Below are 15,692 nucleotides of genomic sequence, written 5' to 3'. Positions count from 1 at the left end.
TAAAGAGTTCACAGATCCCAGTTCTTTTCGACGCCTTATTGGTCGTCTCCTATATATCACAGTTACTCGTCCTGGCATAACTTACTCAGTGAATTATTTGAGTCAGTTTATGCAAAAGCCTTGCACATCCCATCTTGATGCTGCTCATCGCATTTTAAGCTATCTCAAGGGTACGATTGGTCATGGCATTTTCTTGTCTTCCAGTAGTTCTCTTTCTTTAAATGGTTTCACGGATTCTGATTGGGATGGCTGCCGGATCACTCGTCGTTCAACTACAAGTTACTTGGTCAAAATAGGTGATAGTCCCATTTCATGGAAATCAAATAAACAGCCTATTGTGGCTCTCTCTTCCGCTGAAGCTGAATATCGTGCTTTAGCCAATCTAACTGCTGAATTACAATGGTTATATTATCTTTTCCAAGACATGTGTATTCCATGTCCTCTCCCTATCACAGTTTCTTGTGATAGTCAAGCAGCAATTCACATTGCTCAAAATCCAGTATTTCATGAACGTACTAAACATATAGAAATAGATTGTTATTTCGTTCGTGAAAAACTACTCAGTGGATTGATTTTACCTAAACATCTTCAATCTGCTGATCAACTTGCGGATGTTTTTACGAAGCCGCTAGGAGCTCCACAATTTGCTCGTCTGGTTGGCAAGTTGGGCGTTCGTTCAGGCACTACCGCTCCAACTTGAGGGGGGTATTATAGCTCACGGGTACACATGAATTTCACATACGTACAAGTTGTTGTAACCCTTTCTGGTCTCTCTGTTCTTATGCTGTAGATACCTATTATGTAGCTAATTAGATTGAGTCTTGATTGTAAAGTCATGTTCTACAGATGTACCTATTCCTTAGCTTCTTCTGTTTTCGTTTGCTCTTATCTTTCATCCAATGTAATTCATATAAATAGTACTCAATGAAACTCATCTCATAAGTTGTGAGAAAACCTTAAATCAATACTGCTTTAGGAGAAGACGAATAGTTAACTTAACTTTGTAGTTTCCGTCGGCTGCTCTTTTGACCGTGTTTTTTTTAGAATTTGAACCACCCAAAAATATTGGGCGATAAAACATTAGCCCATGGTAGCTTAAAATTTTCTTCCGCCTTGTGCGGCTGCACAGGTTGACAGGCTTCAGAGCCGCTGGTAAACAACACCGTCAACGCCATGAACACCAACTCCACTATCTTTTTTCTTCAACACCACCACCATTTTTTTCCGTTACCACCACCACCATCAACAATGATTTGTTTCCTAAAAATTCCCTAATTAATTTCACCAGGTGAGTACCCACATGTTTCCTAACCCTCATCTTATTTTTGAATTTACTTTTTAAACAACACCATCTTGTTTTGATATAAATACTGAAGTGGATGAAATTTAGTTTATAAATGTTGTTTAATTACTATTGAAAAATTATGATATAAAACTTGAACTCAACCTGGGTGAGTAGTAATTTGATATGTACTACAACGAACTGAGATTTTTTTTTGTGTATTACAAGGACGTGTATATTTATATATAACCTGTTCTAAAAATCAAAAACCACCCAAGCCAATATCAGGTTGAAACCAATTTCATCAAAGTTTAAAGAACGACGAAACTAGTTTCATCTTGGTTTGGATAAAATTGTATTAGTTAAAGAAATAGTTTAAGTAATATAAAATTATACTAAGATGAAACTAAGATGAAATTGAATGAAACCTCTGTATATGTATGATATTACTGAGTGAAACTGTCTTCATCATGTATTGCCACTGGATGAGCCTGGTTTTATCATGTATTGAACTGAAATTGTTTATATCCAAGTTTAAAGAGGATGAAACTGATTTCATCAAGTCTTTCCATTGAACATTATGTAGAACATCAGTCTTCGACATGGCAACATAAATTTTCGTTTTATTAGGGCAGTTTTGCACATAACCCGAATTAAATTGGATAAAACCGGAATCATCCATCTAGGCTTAACTAAATCCAGTCAAAGTTGTTGTAAATGTGAATTTTGTTGTCAAGTTGGTGTATATTATGTAAAACTGATGTGTATGTTGTGATATTGTGTTGAGTAGATATTGGTGAATCTTAGTATAAACTAGGTTCATCCAAGTTTAATCTGCAGTTTCAGCAGGTTTAAACTCACGTTTAATATGTGCTATTAATTTATTTTTGATAGGATATAGAGGGTTTTATCCAGGTTTACACAAGGCCTAATTGTGATATACATGGTTTATCCAGGTTTTTAATAGGGTTTAATATGTGATAAATGATCATTATAAAAGAACCTACTATCTAACATTGTTGCAGGAAGTAAAAGCGGGAAGAATAATGAAGAACAAAAAGTAGGCGTGAGGTGAAGTGAATTTGGAACGAGCATGAGCATAATTTATAAGTACTTCGTAGGCAATTTCATGGATGCTTTTGCACTGACAGCAGCGAAAAGATAACACCTTTAAAACGCAGGTCGTAACCGCACTGGCTTCTTTTCACCATATATTGTTGCTGCCTAGCTATAAAATTCGTTGGATATAATGAAGCTCCTAGAGGAAATTATCCATGAATTCAAAAACTGGTTTTTGCTTGACCACATGAAATTCATCAACTTTACAACTTCTAAAACTGTGTTTAATGTAAAGATATAGACTTTGTACATGCCTTCACGCAGACATGGATATGTAGGTTTAATGTATGCATCTTTCCTTTTATCGCGAAGTAATGTTATGTTGTATCTTACGGTACCGTATGTTTGGGTGTCAACTTCGTCTGTCGATGATGCAAGTATGATATGGGGGCTTGCTTTCTTTTCAAACAGCTTGTTATACTAAGCAAAACTCACCTAATCTCAATCCAATCCACCTACCTTTCTACAGGTGGATACTTGACATGTGCATAATTGGATTGCATATGGGTGGATTTGGTTGTCAGTTTAGAATTCGATAATTTTATGTTTTTATAATACAATATATTATATTAGTAATCTTTATTTTGAGAAAGATTGGTGCGTTTAGGGATATTTTAGCTAAACAAATTTTTTATTTTTTTATTTTTCTGGGTAGATTATCCAAAATGGTAATGTATAGCTTGTCAAGAAGAACGCAATACGGAGATTGTAGGTGATACGAAGAGACGAAAGAGATACGAATAAGATGAAATTGATAAAGAGATTAAGAATAGATAGAAGAGAATTCGTATAAACGAATAATAAGATTGATAACAATATTGTTTGATAAAAGATTGTATTCTCTAAACAAAAAGACCTAGCCTTTATATAGGCTTAGATGAATGACTAAAATAAAAGAAAATGAAATTTTAAGTAAACTAGGAAAGTAAAGACTTGCAAAGCAAGTAAACTAAGTAAAGTTGACGTAGTCGTTATGGGAGCAACTTGGCAAAGTTGATGTCGTTGTTATGGGAGCAACTGGACAAAGTTGATACCGTTTTGAACCATTGGATGTCCTACATCAGTCCCCTTTTCTTGAATGAAACTCGTCCTCGAGTTAGATAATAAAAAGAACTCTATTCTCTTTATATATTGCTCTAAGCATCAAGTTTTCATCACACAATATGAGTTTGCTTGCTCCATGGAAGTTGTAGATTCCACATTTACCATCTTACCACAATCAAACACAAATCTCATAGCTCTAGAGACCATAAAACAAAGTAGCCAAGAAATGTTGTCCAAAGAATCACGGTATGTGTGTTTAAGTTTTCCGCGGTCAAACACAAAATTCAAATCGTTAGCGGTGGTAATGTAAACCATGCCAGAAACGTCCACCATGAGTACATCATGTGTATCTTCCAAGTTCTAAGGTACGCCTTCAAAAACACATTTAACTGACTTATTCTTTCGTTGTTTCAGGAATGACTCTTTGATTTCAGAATCAACATTTCTGTCTTGAAATAGAATCCACCAACCAAGTCTTCTATCTTCTACGTATCGTCTGGCATCAATAGTATTATCTAAAATTGTCGCAAACGGGGATGCAGAAGCAGGTGGAGAAAATAAAGTAGTATATAAAATGTCATTGAACCTTTCTTCGTTAGTAGTAACTGGTCAAAATCCACTCATACTGTATCCATAACTATCTAGTACTTCTCTTTGTTCCATAAAATTAACTTGCTCAACCATCATTACTAACCATGATGCGGAATACCCAACAAAAATGGTGTTGAGTACCAAGTATCACTGCCAATCTATGCTTGCATTGACGTACTTTTCATCTCTCTTCTGGATGTTATCCTTTATAACATATAACTGACTTAACCTGCGAGGTACGGCAGTCATTGGAAGTTCTTTCCCATTAATCACCTCTAGGAAAATAACAACCAACGAAAAATTATGCACCATTGCACTCACAACTTTTAACCAATAACGAACCATAATTTCCAAGAGAGAAAATAATAACCAAAATCGTTTAATGTATAAATGGCTTGTCAAAATCCCTCCTAATCTCAGCTGTAGTAAAGTGCGGTAGGTCTTCGATTTCTGAAAACAAACAAAATAAACTAAGACTATATCCCTCCGCAAGAAATATATTGTCGAAGTCGCATTCTATTCGGATTGTACGGATAGTTGAGCTGAGATACTGTAGAAGTGTGTTATGGCACTGTCCGTTGATCACCAAAGTCGTTGAAATTGTTTTGCCTCTCTCATAGTAGTTGTCGATGTTATGTTGGGTCTTACAAATAACCTGACTTTCCACATAAGACCAGTTCGTGTCATCTTGAATTGTAGCGCCAAGCTTGTCAACGGAAAACATCACAACTTCATCACTTTTCAAAGAACTAACGTTAATCCCTTGGGTAATTAGTGGATGAAATCCTTTAATGGATTGGAAAAGAGAGTCCAAGAGATCAGAATTAGCTACACTTGAATTATCTACCTTTGATTGGTTCCCTAACAATTTGTGCACTTCCATCGTAACAAGGTAAGGCATCCTCCTCGACATTTTCTTCCAAGGTTGGTATGTACACAACGACCCTAGGAAAATATACCAAATTCTGGTCATGAAGAAAAGTAGAATTTTTACAGCGTGCACAAGGATTGACGAAGAAAACTCGAAGAACCTGAAAAATATTTGTAAATATTCCTTCATGAAAGCACCAGTTCGAATGGTTACACTTCTGTGATCGACGCAGTAATTCTCCACAAAACAAAGGTTTGTTCTAACACGTAGCAAATCTATAAGACCATCGTTACATGCCTTAGTGATAAAAATATTTGACAGTTTACCATTGATGCAATTGGCTCTGATGGCTTCTCCACCAGACAATGTCTTGAACCCCAAAGAAGCATGTACACTTACAATATTGACGTTGTAAATAGGATCATCCCATCTAGGTATATTTATAAGTGTGCAATATGAAAAATACTTCCATCCCGACACACCTAGGCGTGATCTTTCACGAACAAAAGTGAGGGTAAAGTTTGAAAACCAAAGTGAAGAATTTCCATAACTCAAAACTGACTCCTCCTCTTGCAGCCCAAATTGAGATGCCAATTTATTCGAGTACAGGTCTTGACAATGCATAACTAGACCAGTAATACCAGCATCCAATAAAAAAGCTCCATGGTGATGGAGTCCCATTGCTGCACTCATGAAATTAATGCAATAATTCTCTAGCACTAGCGTAATGAGTACTTCTAGATTCGTCTTCACTTTGCCACAGTTTCCTTTAATAAAACTTGCAAGCTGCTCTTCGATGAAATTATTAAGAGCATGACAAAGTGATTCTACCAAACTGCCAAACCAAAGTGCAGAATTAATTCCACTGGAGTATAGTGGACTAACTACTGAATCTTTTGCTCTTGTTAACCTCTTCGAGTTTGACAAAATTCTACGACGAACTTTTCCGGTGTAATTTTCTATATTTATATCTTTAAAAGATTGAAAACAACATCCATAAACTATCGAATAAAACAACGGCGGATAATTTATTGTTCTCGTCGACGGGTAGAACTCAACAGAATTTCCAGGAGTTAACTCAACAGTCTCACTAGGATTTATATAAGACACCATACATGCTTTCTCATGATTAAGAACTTGATTATTTTTAACTCTAGATAAAACAGATATATCATAAGCCATTAAACTAAGATTCGATGACTTACCATTCTCTGAAAAATCATGTGATTCATGTAAGACCATGTTGACGTGAGTTCCTTCCTTATAAATATGATTTACTTCGTCTGTTTGAGAAATATTTTTCATCTCTTCCTCACCAATTGATGTAGCTGAAACAGAGCCAACACCTTTAGACGACGACGAATCATCTTGAGTTAATAACGATACAACTTTATCATTATGTTATTCCTCCTCTTCGTGGACCAATCTTTCTTCTTGCATAGTAACATGATTATCTTTATCCTCTGGAATAGGAACTTCCATCCCTTTTTTGTTAACTAACGTACCCGAAACAACTACGGTATCGGTAGAAGACGATGAATTCTTTTGAGCTTCTTTACCGGAAAGCTTGGCCAAAGTAAGTGGATATCCACGTTTATCTTCAGCCAAAGAAATCTTAAATCTTTCACGTTTTCCTTCAGCAATCAGAAATTCTTCAAACTTCTCCAAAAGTTGTCTTCCCTCTTCTCTGGCAATAAGAAGTTCTTTTTTTCTTATTCTATCTCTTGGGTACGGATAAGGCCTATAAATAATCTCCTGGAATTCCTTGTTATATTATGCAATACGAAATATTAAGTCTGATCTCATCTGCAGAAGATCATCCATAGGTACATCGTCAAGTTTTGTTTTCTTCATGGACAAAAACGTAAAAGAAAAAGAAAACTAGGGTGTTTTTTTTCTATAAGGGATAGGGTTTTGAGTTTGCGGAAGACTATGGATCGGTTTCTAGATAAGAATCTAGAAACGTTGACTGTGGTACCAACTAATGTAGAGCTTGTTAAGAAGAAACCAATACTGAGATTGAAGGTGATACGAAGAGACGAAAGAGATACGAATAAGATGAAATTGATAAAAAGATTAAGAAAAGATAGAAGAGAATTCGTATAAATGAATAATAATATTGATAATAATATTGTTTGATAAAAGATTGTATTCTCTAAACAAAGAGACCTAGCCTTTATATAGGCTTAGATGAACGACTAAAATAAAAGAAAAGGAAATTCTAAGTAAACTAGGAAAGTAAATACTTGCAAAGAAAGTAAACTAAGTAAAGTTGACGTAGTCGTTATGGGAGCAACTAGGCAAAGTTGATGTCGTTGTTACGGGAGCAACTGGACCAAGTTGATACCGTCTTGAACCATTGGATGTCCTACATCAAATGGTTTGTAGAAAAGTATATTTTTAATTCCCGTCCATTTAAACAGTATCAAACTTTACATGTCTTTTTCACCCAGAAATTATTGTTTTAGGGTTAATTAAACAATTTTATGTTTTTTTCTATCGCGTTGGATTTTCTTAAATTGTTGCTCTTCCATGGAGTTCTGTTGGGTTGGGGAAAATTTAGTAGATACATGCCTTGCTAGTGAGTGTTGTAAAATGGAAACATGTTTTGAGGCATACTGAATTGTTTTGAGGCATACTTATTTATTATCCCATCTATGGTGGTTTTTTAAGGGACGTCTAAAGGTAGTGCAATTACCTATATATCCTTAAACAATCTAATTACTAGAGTGTCCTTATCCTCAAAAACTTAAAATCAAAATAACCTTTGAACTTAAACATCTTGGAATCCAATTTAATCAAGCAATCAATCAATTAAAGGAAACACGAATCAAAGTGAGCCATGTTAGAGTGCGAAATCCAAATCTCAATTGCTCTTAGATGTATTTTAGAATGCATTTGTAACAAACCCACCTTGTTTTTTATTGGTTTTATTTTGTTTGATCGATAAAATATGATTTTAAAGATGAAATTAGGGTTTTCAGAAGATCAGTTCGGCTGATCTTGGAATATCAATTTTGAGCCGAACCTAATATATGATTTAGAGAAACACTATGTTCAGCTAATGTGATTTCGCTAGATTTTGTTCAAATCAACCGAACCTAAATTCGTCAGTTACAGAGTGAAGTTTGGCTGATAACATGTCAGCCGAACCTATGTTTTTTGAAAATACACCTGGGTTCGGCTAACAACGATTTTGTTCGAATCAGCCGAACCTAAATTCGTGAGTTACAGAGTAAAGTTCGGATGATAACTTGTCAGCCGAACCTCTGTGTTTCGAAAACATACCTAGGTTTGGCTGACAAGTTGTTAGTCGAACCAAGGTATATTTTCGAAACACAGAGGTTCGGCTGATAAGCTATCAGCCGAACTGTTCATCTGGTCAGTAGATCTGGGTTTTAAAAATTCAATTTTTTGATAGATTCAACTTATAAAAAGGACATTAAACCTCGTATAGAAGTCTACCTCCGATTTGAATCACACATTTTGGTCACTTCTAATCATTAAAATGTCAAAACCCAAGTTTTTTTTCACTTCTTCTTCTTCCTCTCAAAAATTCCAACTCTCTCACATAAATTTGATTTCTCTACTAATTTAAAATTAATAATTTAATTTTTAATCAATCTTTAAAATTCTTAATTAATCAAATCTAATCATAATCATTAACACTAATTATGTAAGGGTAGTTATTCCATTATCAAAACGGATGTATAAGGGGTGATGTTGTTTTTTATTTAGTGACCCTATTTTGACATTATTTAGTATGCCTCAAAAAAATCCAGTATGCCTCAAAACAGGTTTCGTAAAATGGGCGAGTGAAAATATTCATATGGCACATCTTGTCCTACGAGGCCCATTATCAAGCGCGTTTAGGCCTATTCAGCTTATAGTTATCAAGGCGAAAATATCTGCCCCTAATAGTCGATGTAAAATTGATTTAAGCAGCAAATGTGCAAAACAAAACATTCTTGCAAGATATAAGGGCAATTCTTATTCCAATTACCAAATTAAAAAAAATTGTTGAGCAGGTGGATGCGCAAACATGCATCATATTAAATGCACTGGGCGAATTTAGTACAACCGCTAGCGGGTTTTCAAAGACCGCGAACAAATACTTTAACGGTCACCGGAACAACTAGTTTTTCTACCCCAATAAAAACTACTCGAGCTTGATCTTTCAAATTCACAACAATCTTTCATCCAATCAATCTTTTCGCAACTTCAATCGCTTTTAATTTTCAACCATGAATCCTTATTTTGGTTCTTCTGAGGAATATATGGAGATGGATGAAACCTTGTATGAAGAAGAGGAAGAAATGTATATCGAGATTTTGCGTCAAATGGATGAAGACACAATTTTAGATATAAGGAGGCAAAATTGTATGTTGCAATTACAACCAGGGATAATACCAGAGCTTTTAGATCCACATGAAGTTATGACCAGAAGATTGAGTGAAAGATCGACATTTTTACCACGACAAGACGATGCATGATTATTTTAATAATGGATGTGTCTATCTCGATGAGCATTTTCAGCGTCGATTCCGCATGGCCGCAACTTGATGCAAAGGATTATTGCTGAGCTTTGTAGGGTAAAACCTTTATTTAACTGTTAGTATAGAGCACGAAATGTACGAGGATTTAGTCTCGAACAAAGGTCATTGTAGCCCTTCATATACTATGTTACGGGGTACCAACGGATTCCACGTATGACTACATCTGTATTAGAAATACAACCACATTTAGGTATCTCAAATTGTTTGCGAAACAATAGTCGAGCATTTTGGTCTAATTTTTTCTAAAGAAAACATACTCAGGAAGATGTTGAAAGAATCACTGCCGAAAACACCACGAGGGGTTTATTAGAACTGCCCATCCTGATTTTCCAAACGAAAATTTGAGGCTGAGGCTTGTGGTGCAGCATGGCCGTCTGACAAGAGAATATAGACTTTCCACCGAAAGAATACTAAATTGGAGAGAAGATCTAACTAAGCACCTTTGGTTTATAAAAATGACGAATAGACGATGCGGGGGAATTAAAACCAAGGTGGTCGAGGCCAAGGCAGGTAAGTGTTATTTTTCAATTTAATGTTGTTTATTTTAATTATATGTAACGCAGTGAGACTATTTAAATTAACTGATAAGTTAAAGAATTCTATTAAACGTAATTTTAACTAAACTATTACATTTAAATTAAACTTAACCAATTAAAATTAAAATTAGCTACAAAACTATTGATCTTCGTCTTGTTTCGATACATCATCGACATCGACATCTTCTTCCCTATTCTCATACAGGCCAGGTTGTTCATGGACTTGTTGTTCCCCCTTATCCATTTCCCTAGTTCATATAGCAAGTTTTCGTGATTCATTGTGGAAGTATTCAAGGATATTAGCTTGTTCATCTTAAAATCTCAGTAATGTTGTTCTCGAGAAAGACGAATTTTTCGAAATTTCCTTATCGCAATGCCACGGTCACTGAGCTCGAATTCCTTGTGCTCATAATAGTTGAACTCGTTTCAACCTCCTTCAAGTGCTCTTTGGGCTGCGTCTCTCACTGTTTTTCCAGATTTTTGACCTCCTCCTGTTCTTCTCTTGACGTTGGTGTTAACATCTAGATTGTTGTCTTGTTCTTGACTACCTGAAGACCCAACATCTGGAAGTCAATTTCCTTCAAGCGAGGAAGCTGGCCCACCATTATGAAAATCCTGCAAAATTGGACCATATGGTGATGTAGCTGGCATTTGATTACCTCCCAATAAGTATGGATTAAAATTGTTAAGCACATTTAGAATATTGGAACAATATCCATATTGGAAACCTGTTTTGTGGGTTTTTTGCCACTCTTCCAACATATTCGTTCCACATCCGGTTCAGCATATTTTTTCTATGTAGAGAATATATATATAAGTATACGGAAAAAACAATTGAAGAATATTCCTATATGTATAACTCATTATAATCATCCCGATGAGAGAGTTTTGAGCGAATATCTCTAGAATGATTTTGCAAGTTAGAGAGACAAATATGAACAAGTAAGAACGAGATAGATACTTGACAACAGGGCCGAACCTGAGATTTTGCTACCCCAAGGAAAAATTCCAGGTGTTTCCCCATCGGCAGCTCGTCTCCATTAAGTAATGTTTGTCTATTTTAAAAGTACGATTTTAAATACCTTTGCTTGTATATGTTTCATAGAGAAGTTCCTTATAAAGTAATTGCAAATGTTAGAAGAAAAAAAGAACAAAGAAGTGCAGTAGTACAGTTTTTATACCCGCTCAAGTATGTGATTAATCTTTTCTAGCTTGTTGTTGAATCTCTGAAACTAAAACTTTGTGAATTTGAAGTGAAAGAAACACAAAATCAGTAAATAAAAAACAATAGAAAACTTAAACTAAATTTGTTGGGGATTTGATGTTTTTGCCCTAAAACTTTGATTGAAAGATGTTGGAAGTTAAACCAAGATATAATGAAGTTTTGTTTTGGATCAACTACTGCAGTTGACGCAATATGAAGAAGATAGTTGGATCAACAAGTATTGTTGACATGGTGGATCAACAAGTATTGTTGACATGGTGGATTTACTTTGGACATCAAGTTAACTTGAGAAGCAAATTGTGCGGGTTGTCGGTTTTAGAGTTTTACTACGTTTAGAGTTTCTTTGGGCTTCTAGAAGAGTCTTTGTTTAGAGTTTGATATTTGTTAGGAAAGTTTACTTTGAGTGATCATCAAGTTTGTGAAACTATAAGTAGGTTGTTGAGCCATGAAAATTGTACACCGAATTAATTATCAATGTAAACAATTATTGCTTCCGCGTTTATACTCTCCTCGCTCTTGCTCCCTACAAAAGACTTGGAAATATAAATCATAACTTATGTATCTATCTAATTGACAATCTACTCCATTGATAATTTCACTTCCCATTCCATCCGTAGTGATTACCCTGAATCATAACTTATGTATCCGTAGTGATAATTTCACTTCCCATTCCATACTTGTTGTCTAATCTTTTGTTTTCTCATTAAAGTTTAACCGCTAAATTAACAGCTCATTTGTATCTGCCCCTTCATGCTCTTATGATTTTGGTCCCATTTTATACTCAGAATTATTTTTAGACCATCTTTTCTTTAAAAAAGGAAAATTCCCCTTTGAAATATCCTAAATTAATTGTTTTCCTAATATAGGGTGTCGCCAAAGACAAAGTTTTGCTAGACTTGCCTCAAGGCCAGGCCAGCCTTGCCATATGAAAGCCACGCTTTAGGTCACGACTGAAAATATACCATTTTGATTTCAAATGGTAAAAAAAGGATATTATATTAAACCTTTAGAATACATGAGGCAAAATGTAAAAAAAAAAAAGTTAAACTTAAAAGGGGCTACTAATAAAAATAAATAATTTCTTGAGGGACAAAAAAAATATTGACCTTTTGCTAAGGCCGACTCTAATGGTTCTCCAAGATTCAACATTTTTGGAGAACCCACGTCATCAAAATTCAACTTCCAAGCATAGCGGGAATTCAAGATTCAAAACAAAAACGCCATTTGAAATGGCATCTAATGTATCACCGTCAAATCATTAATAAGATTATGAATCCAACAGTCTATATGATACTGATGTTTGACTTTCCATAAAGTATATCCTAGATGCCATTACTAATGACATATGATACTTTTTTGATACGTCATTTCTAATGGCGTGCCGGGAATTGCTTCCATCTCCCATCCAAACAAACCGAAGGCATTTCTGGGAATCAAACAAATAGTGTCCATATAAACGACACTTCAATAATCCCAATCTTGGATCTTGGACACCATTCGACTGAGCCTAATTATAAACTTTTTGTTTAACCAGGGGCCACCAAACTTTTTTGGGCTTTAGGCCTCGAGAAACGCAGGACTGTGCCTGCTCTGCTCACGGCCGGCTCCGGTTGACAAGAAAACTTCGTGCAAGAATAAAATAGGTCACCGCACAAAATCCCTTGAGAAAAACCAAATTACTGAAATATCCCGTGCGAAATAAAAGACCTTGTAAAACACGAAAGCATGATTGTTTATATTCCGCGTAATCAAACCACAATAAAACCTAACTATATATATCAAAGCTTTTATTCTGTCGGCGACGACGAAGCATGTTTCCATATATAGCCGTAATGTCGGTTTCTGTTTGAGTATATATATACACCATACGTAAGACCGTAAAATCCCAAGTTCCTCTACTGCATCTCTTCCCAGAAGAAGAGAGAACCCTAGTTTCTGTACGTGCCATTCTTTTGCTACGATGAAGAGAAAACGCGGGGGGAAACGTGGGGGGAGAGGCAGGGGATCATCGATCAAAGAAGACGAGATCAGAAAGTGCGAGGGATCATCGATTGACGAAGACGCGAGCAGAAAGTGCGAGGGATTATCGATTCAAGAAGACGAGATCAGCGAGGAATTTTCGATTGATGAAAACGACAGGATCAGTAAGTTACCAGATGAATTAATTCATCACATACTTTCTTTCATGGATATGATATTTGCTGTTAAAACTTGTGTTTGCTCGAAAAAATGGAATTATATGGTGACTTCTCTCCCAACATTAAAGCTGGATTATTCTTTGCAAAAATATGGTCATGAATATGATGAGTTTAACATCGAATTAGTCAGCAAGGCACTGGAATCCCGTAATAAGTATATTCAACGGTTACATATTAACCTTCCTTATGAATATGAGCGTCCGATTCATAGCTGGATACAAGCTGCATTAGAAGCTAACGTCGAAGATATTTGTATTTCTCACACCAGTGAGAAAATTCAGATTCCGGACGGTACGTTTTCCTCTGATTCATTGAAAAAGTTGACACTTGTGATCCCTCGTATACCGATTGATCTATCCAAGTCATCGGATTTACCTAGTCTTGTATATCTGAAACTTGATTATATTCCATCTGCGGATGGAGAGGAAATAAATAAGTTAGTAGCAAGTTGTCCTGTTATTGAATATCTGGATTTAATGTTACGTAATCCTATTACTTATCATGGTGGTATTAAAATCCGTTCTCCTACGCTGAAGCACTTAAAGATTCGTAAACATGAAGGAAGAACTTCGCTGAGTTTATATGCCCCAAAACTTGTATCCTTATTCTTTGAATCAGCTACAAACAACGTTTATCTGGAAGATGTTTCTTCCCTAGTGAATGCGACAATTGCTACAAAGGAGGACAGGCATCATGGTGTTTCGCATTATGGTGCTTCTTCCCTATCCAATGCGACAATGGTTGCAAAAGAGGACGGAGGTGATGATATGTCTACAGATCTTACACCTCAGAGAACGTCTCTGGAAGTGCTTCGTAACGTGCAATGTCTAACAATATCGGTTCCACTACTCCAGGTATTCCTCTTTTTTAAAAAAACTTGGGGTGCTAGTATTTTTGTATTATCAACTCTTCTAGCGCATTCCAGTATAATTTAAGTTAGCTTTTGGGGTGTGTGCGCGGGAGAATCATAAGATGTCTGGAGATAGATTACGATGAACATGTAGTGACCAGTGGCAGAACTAAAGTGGGGCTAACCCTGGCTTGTAACCCCTTTTTATTTTATAGAACCCTAACAGGTTAAGAATTCACCCTTAGCCAAAGAAAAAAAGCTAGTTAGTCTAACAGGTTCATTAAGTTAGTTAGTCCATTTGCACCTTAAACTCTTTAAACTCTTTCGCTTACAATTAATCCAGCGTTCTTGATGTTGTGTTTTGTTTTCTTAATTTCTTTTTGTTTTATTTTTATTATTAGTGTTCATTTGATACCTGGACGAGCTCATAGTTGCTCACTAGTTATGCGGTCCCTTCCATAAAAAAAAAATAGCGGCCTTCAGCCGCCTTAAATGCTATTAGTTGCTTCTCTATAAAAAAATTTTAGCCCCTCTTATTTTGGATGATTCCGCCACTGACTAGTGACTAACATGATCTAATCAATGATTCCTTTTTGTTGATCGTTTTATGTGCCAAAGGATATCCCGGGACTTCCAGAGTTCCTAGAACATAAAGATCATGTACCTGAGCAGTTCGATAATCTGCGGGATTTAAAGTTGCTCCAAGTTGATTTTTCATGGAGCACTTCCGTTTTTATGATAGCCACCTTTCTCTCGATGTCCCCAAATATTGAATCACTTATCTTGGAACTTGCTAGATATCGCGATTGGGAATCAGCTTCAAATCAAGATGAGGTTGGTATCCTTCTTATTTTGTTAAATTAATATCTATAATATGTAATTCATACTTGATGTCAGTAATTTGAATTTGCACACTACAAAAGAGAAATATCTTCTAAAACGTGCGAGTATTCATCCTTGAATTGTTGTTATTTTATTGTTTAGCTGCTGATGATAGAATTAGAGACGTTGTCTGTGATGTTCACGCTGAATAAGCTCAAGATGGTCAAGGTTTCTAACTTTCAAGGAAGCGCTATAGAAATGAAGCTTCTTAAAATTTTGTTGACGAAGGCGGACGTTCTGGAAAAATTCCGTATCCACTGCAAACCAGTGGAAAGACTTTCGGATGCTTCTGTACGTGGGAATATTTTCGATGACCTTACTGATTTGCGAAAGAAATTGGACCTTCCGAGTGTCGCAATATTCCTAGATGTACAGGAAGCTAGACGAGACTTCGCCTAGCACTTGAACTTTGGGCGTACCTTATTTATTTTCTGATTTTTTTGCTTTCTCCTGGATTCGTACCTTTGTTAAGATTAACTTTTCTCGACAGTTCTTTTTTTCAAAGTAAGTCTTTATGAAATATTTTTAGGCAATTTCT

General features: G+C 35.7%; 1 protein-coding gene across 1 annotated transcript; it reads left to right on the top strand.

Moving 5' to 3' along the window:
* The first annotated feature begins 13,184 nt into the window (after positions 1–13,184).
* Positions 13,185–15,692, top strand: LOC113325240 (putative F-box/FBD/LRR-repeat protein At5g44960). The gene is made up of 3 exons (XM_026573446.1): positions 13,185–14,276; positions 14,891–15,106; positions 15,257–15,692. Exons 1-3 carry the CDS (start codon positions 13,185–13,187, stop codon positions 15,551–15,553), a joined length of 1,605 nt encoding a protein of 534 aa, XP_026429231.1. The 3' UTR covers positions 15,554–15,692.

The sequence above is a fragment of the Papaver somniferum genome, chromosome 11 (genome assembly GCF_003573695.1).
Source record: "Papaver somniferum cultivar HN1 chromosome 11, ASM357369v1, whole genome shotgun sequence".
In the NCBI taxonomy this organism is placed as follows: Eukaryota; Viridiplantae; Streptophyta; class Magnoliopsida; order Ranunculales; family Papaveraceae; genus Papaver; species Papaver somniferum.
This window is presented reverse-complemented; position numbering and strand designations above follow the sequence as displayed.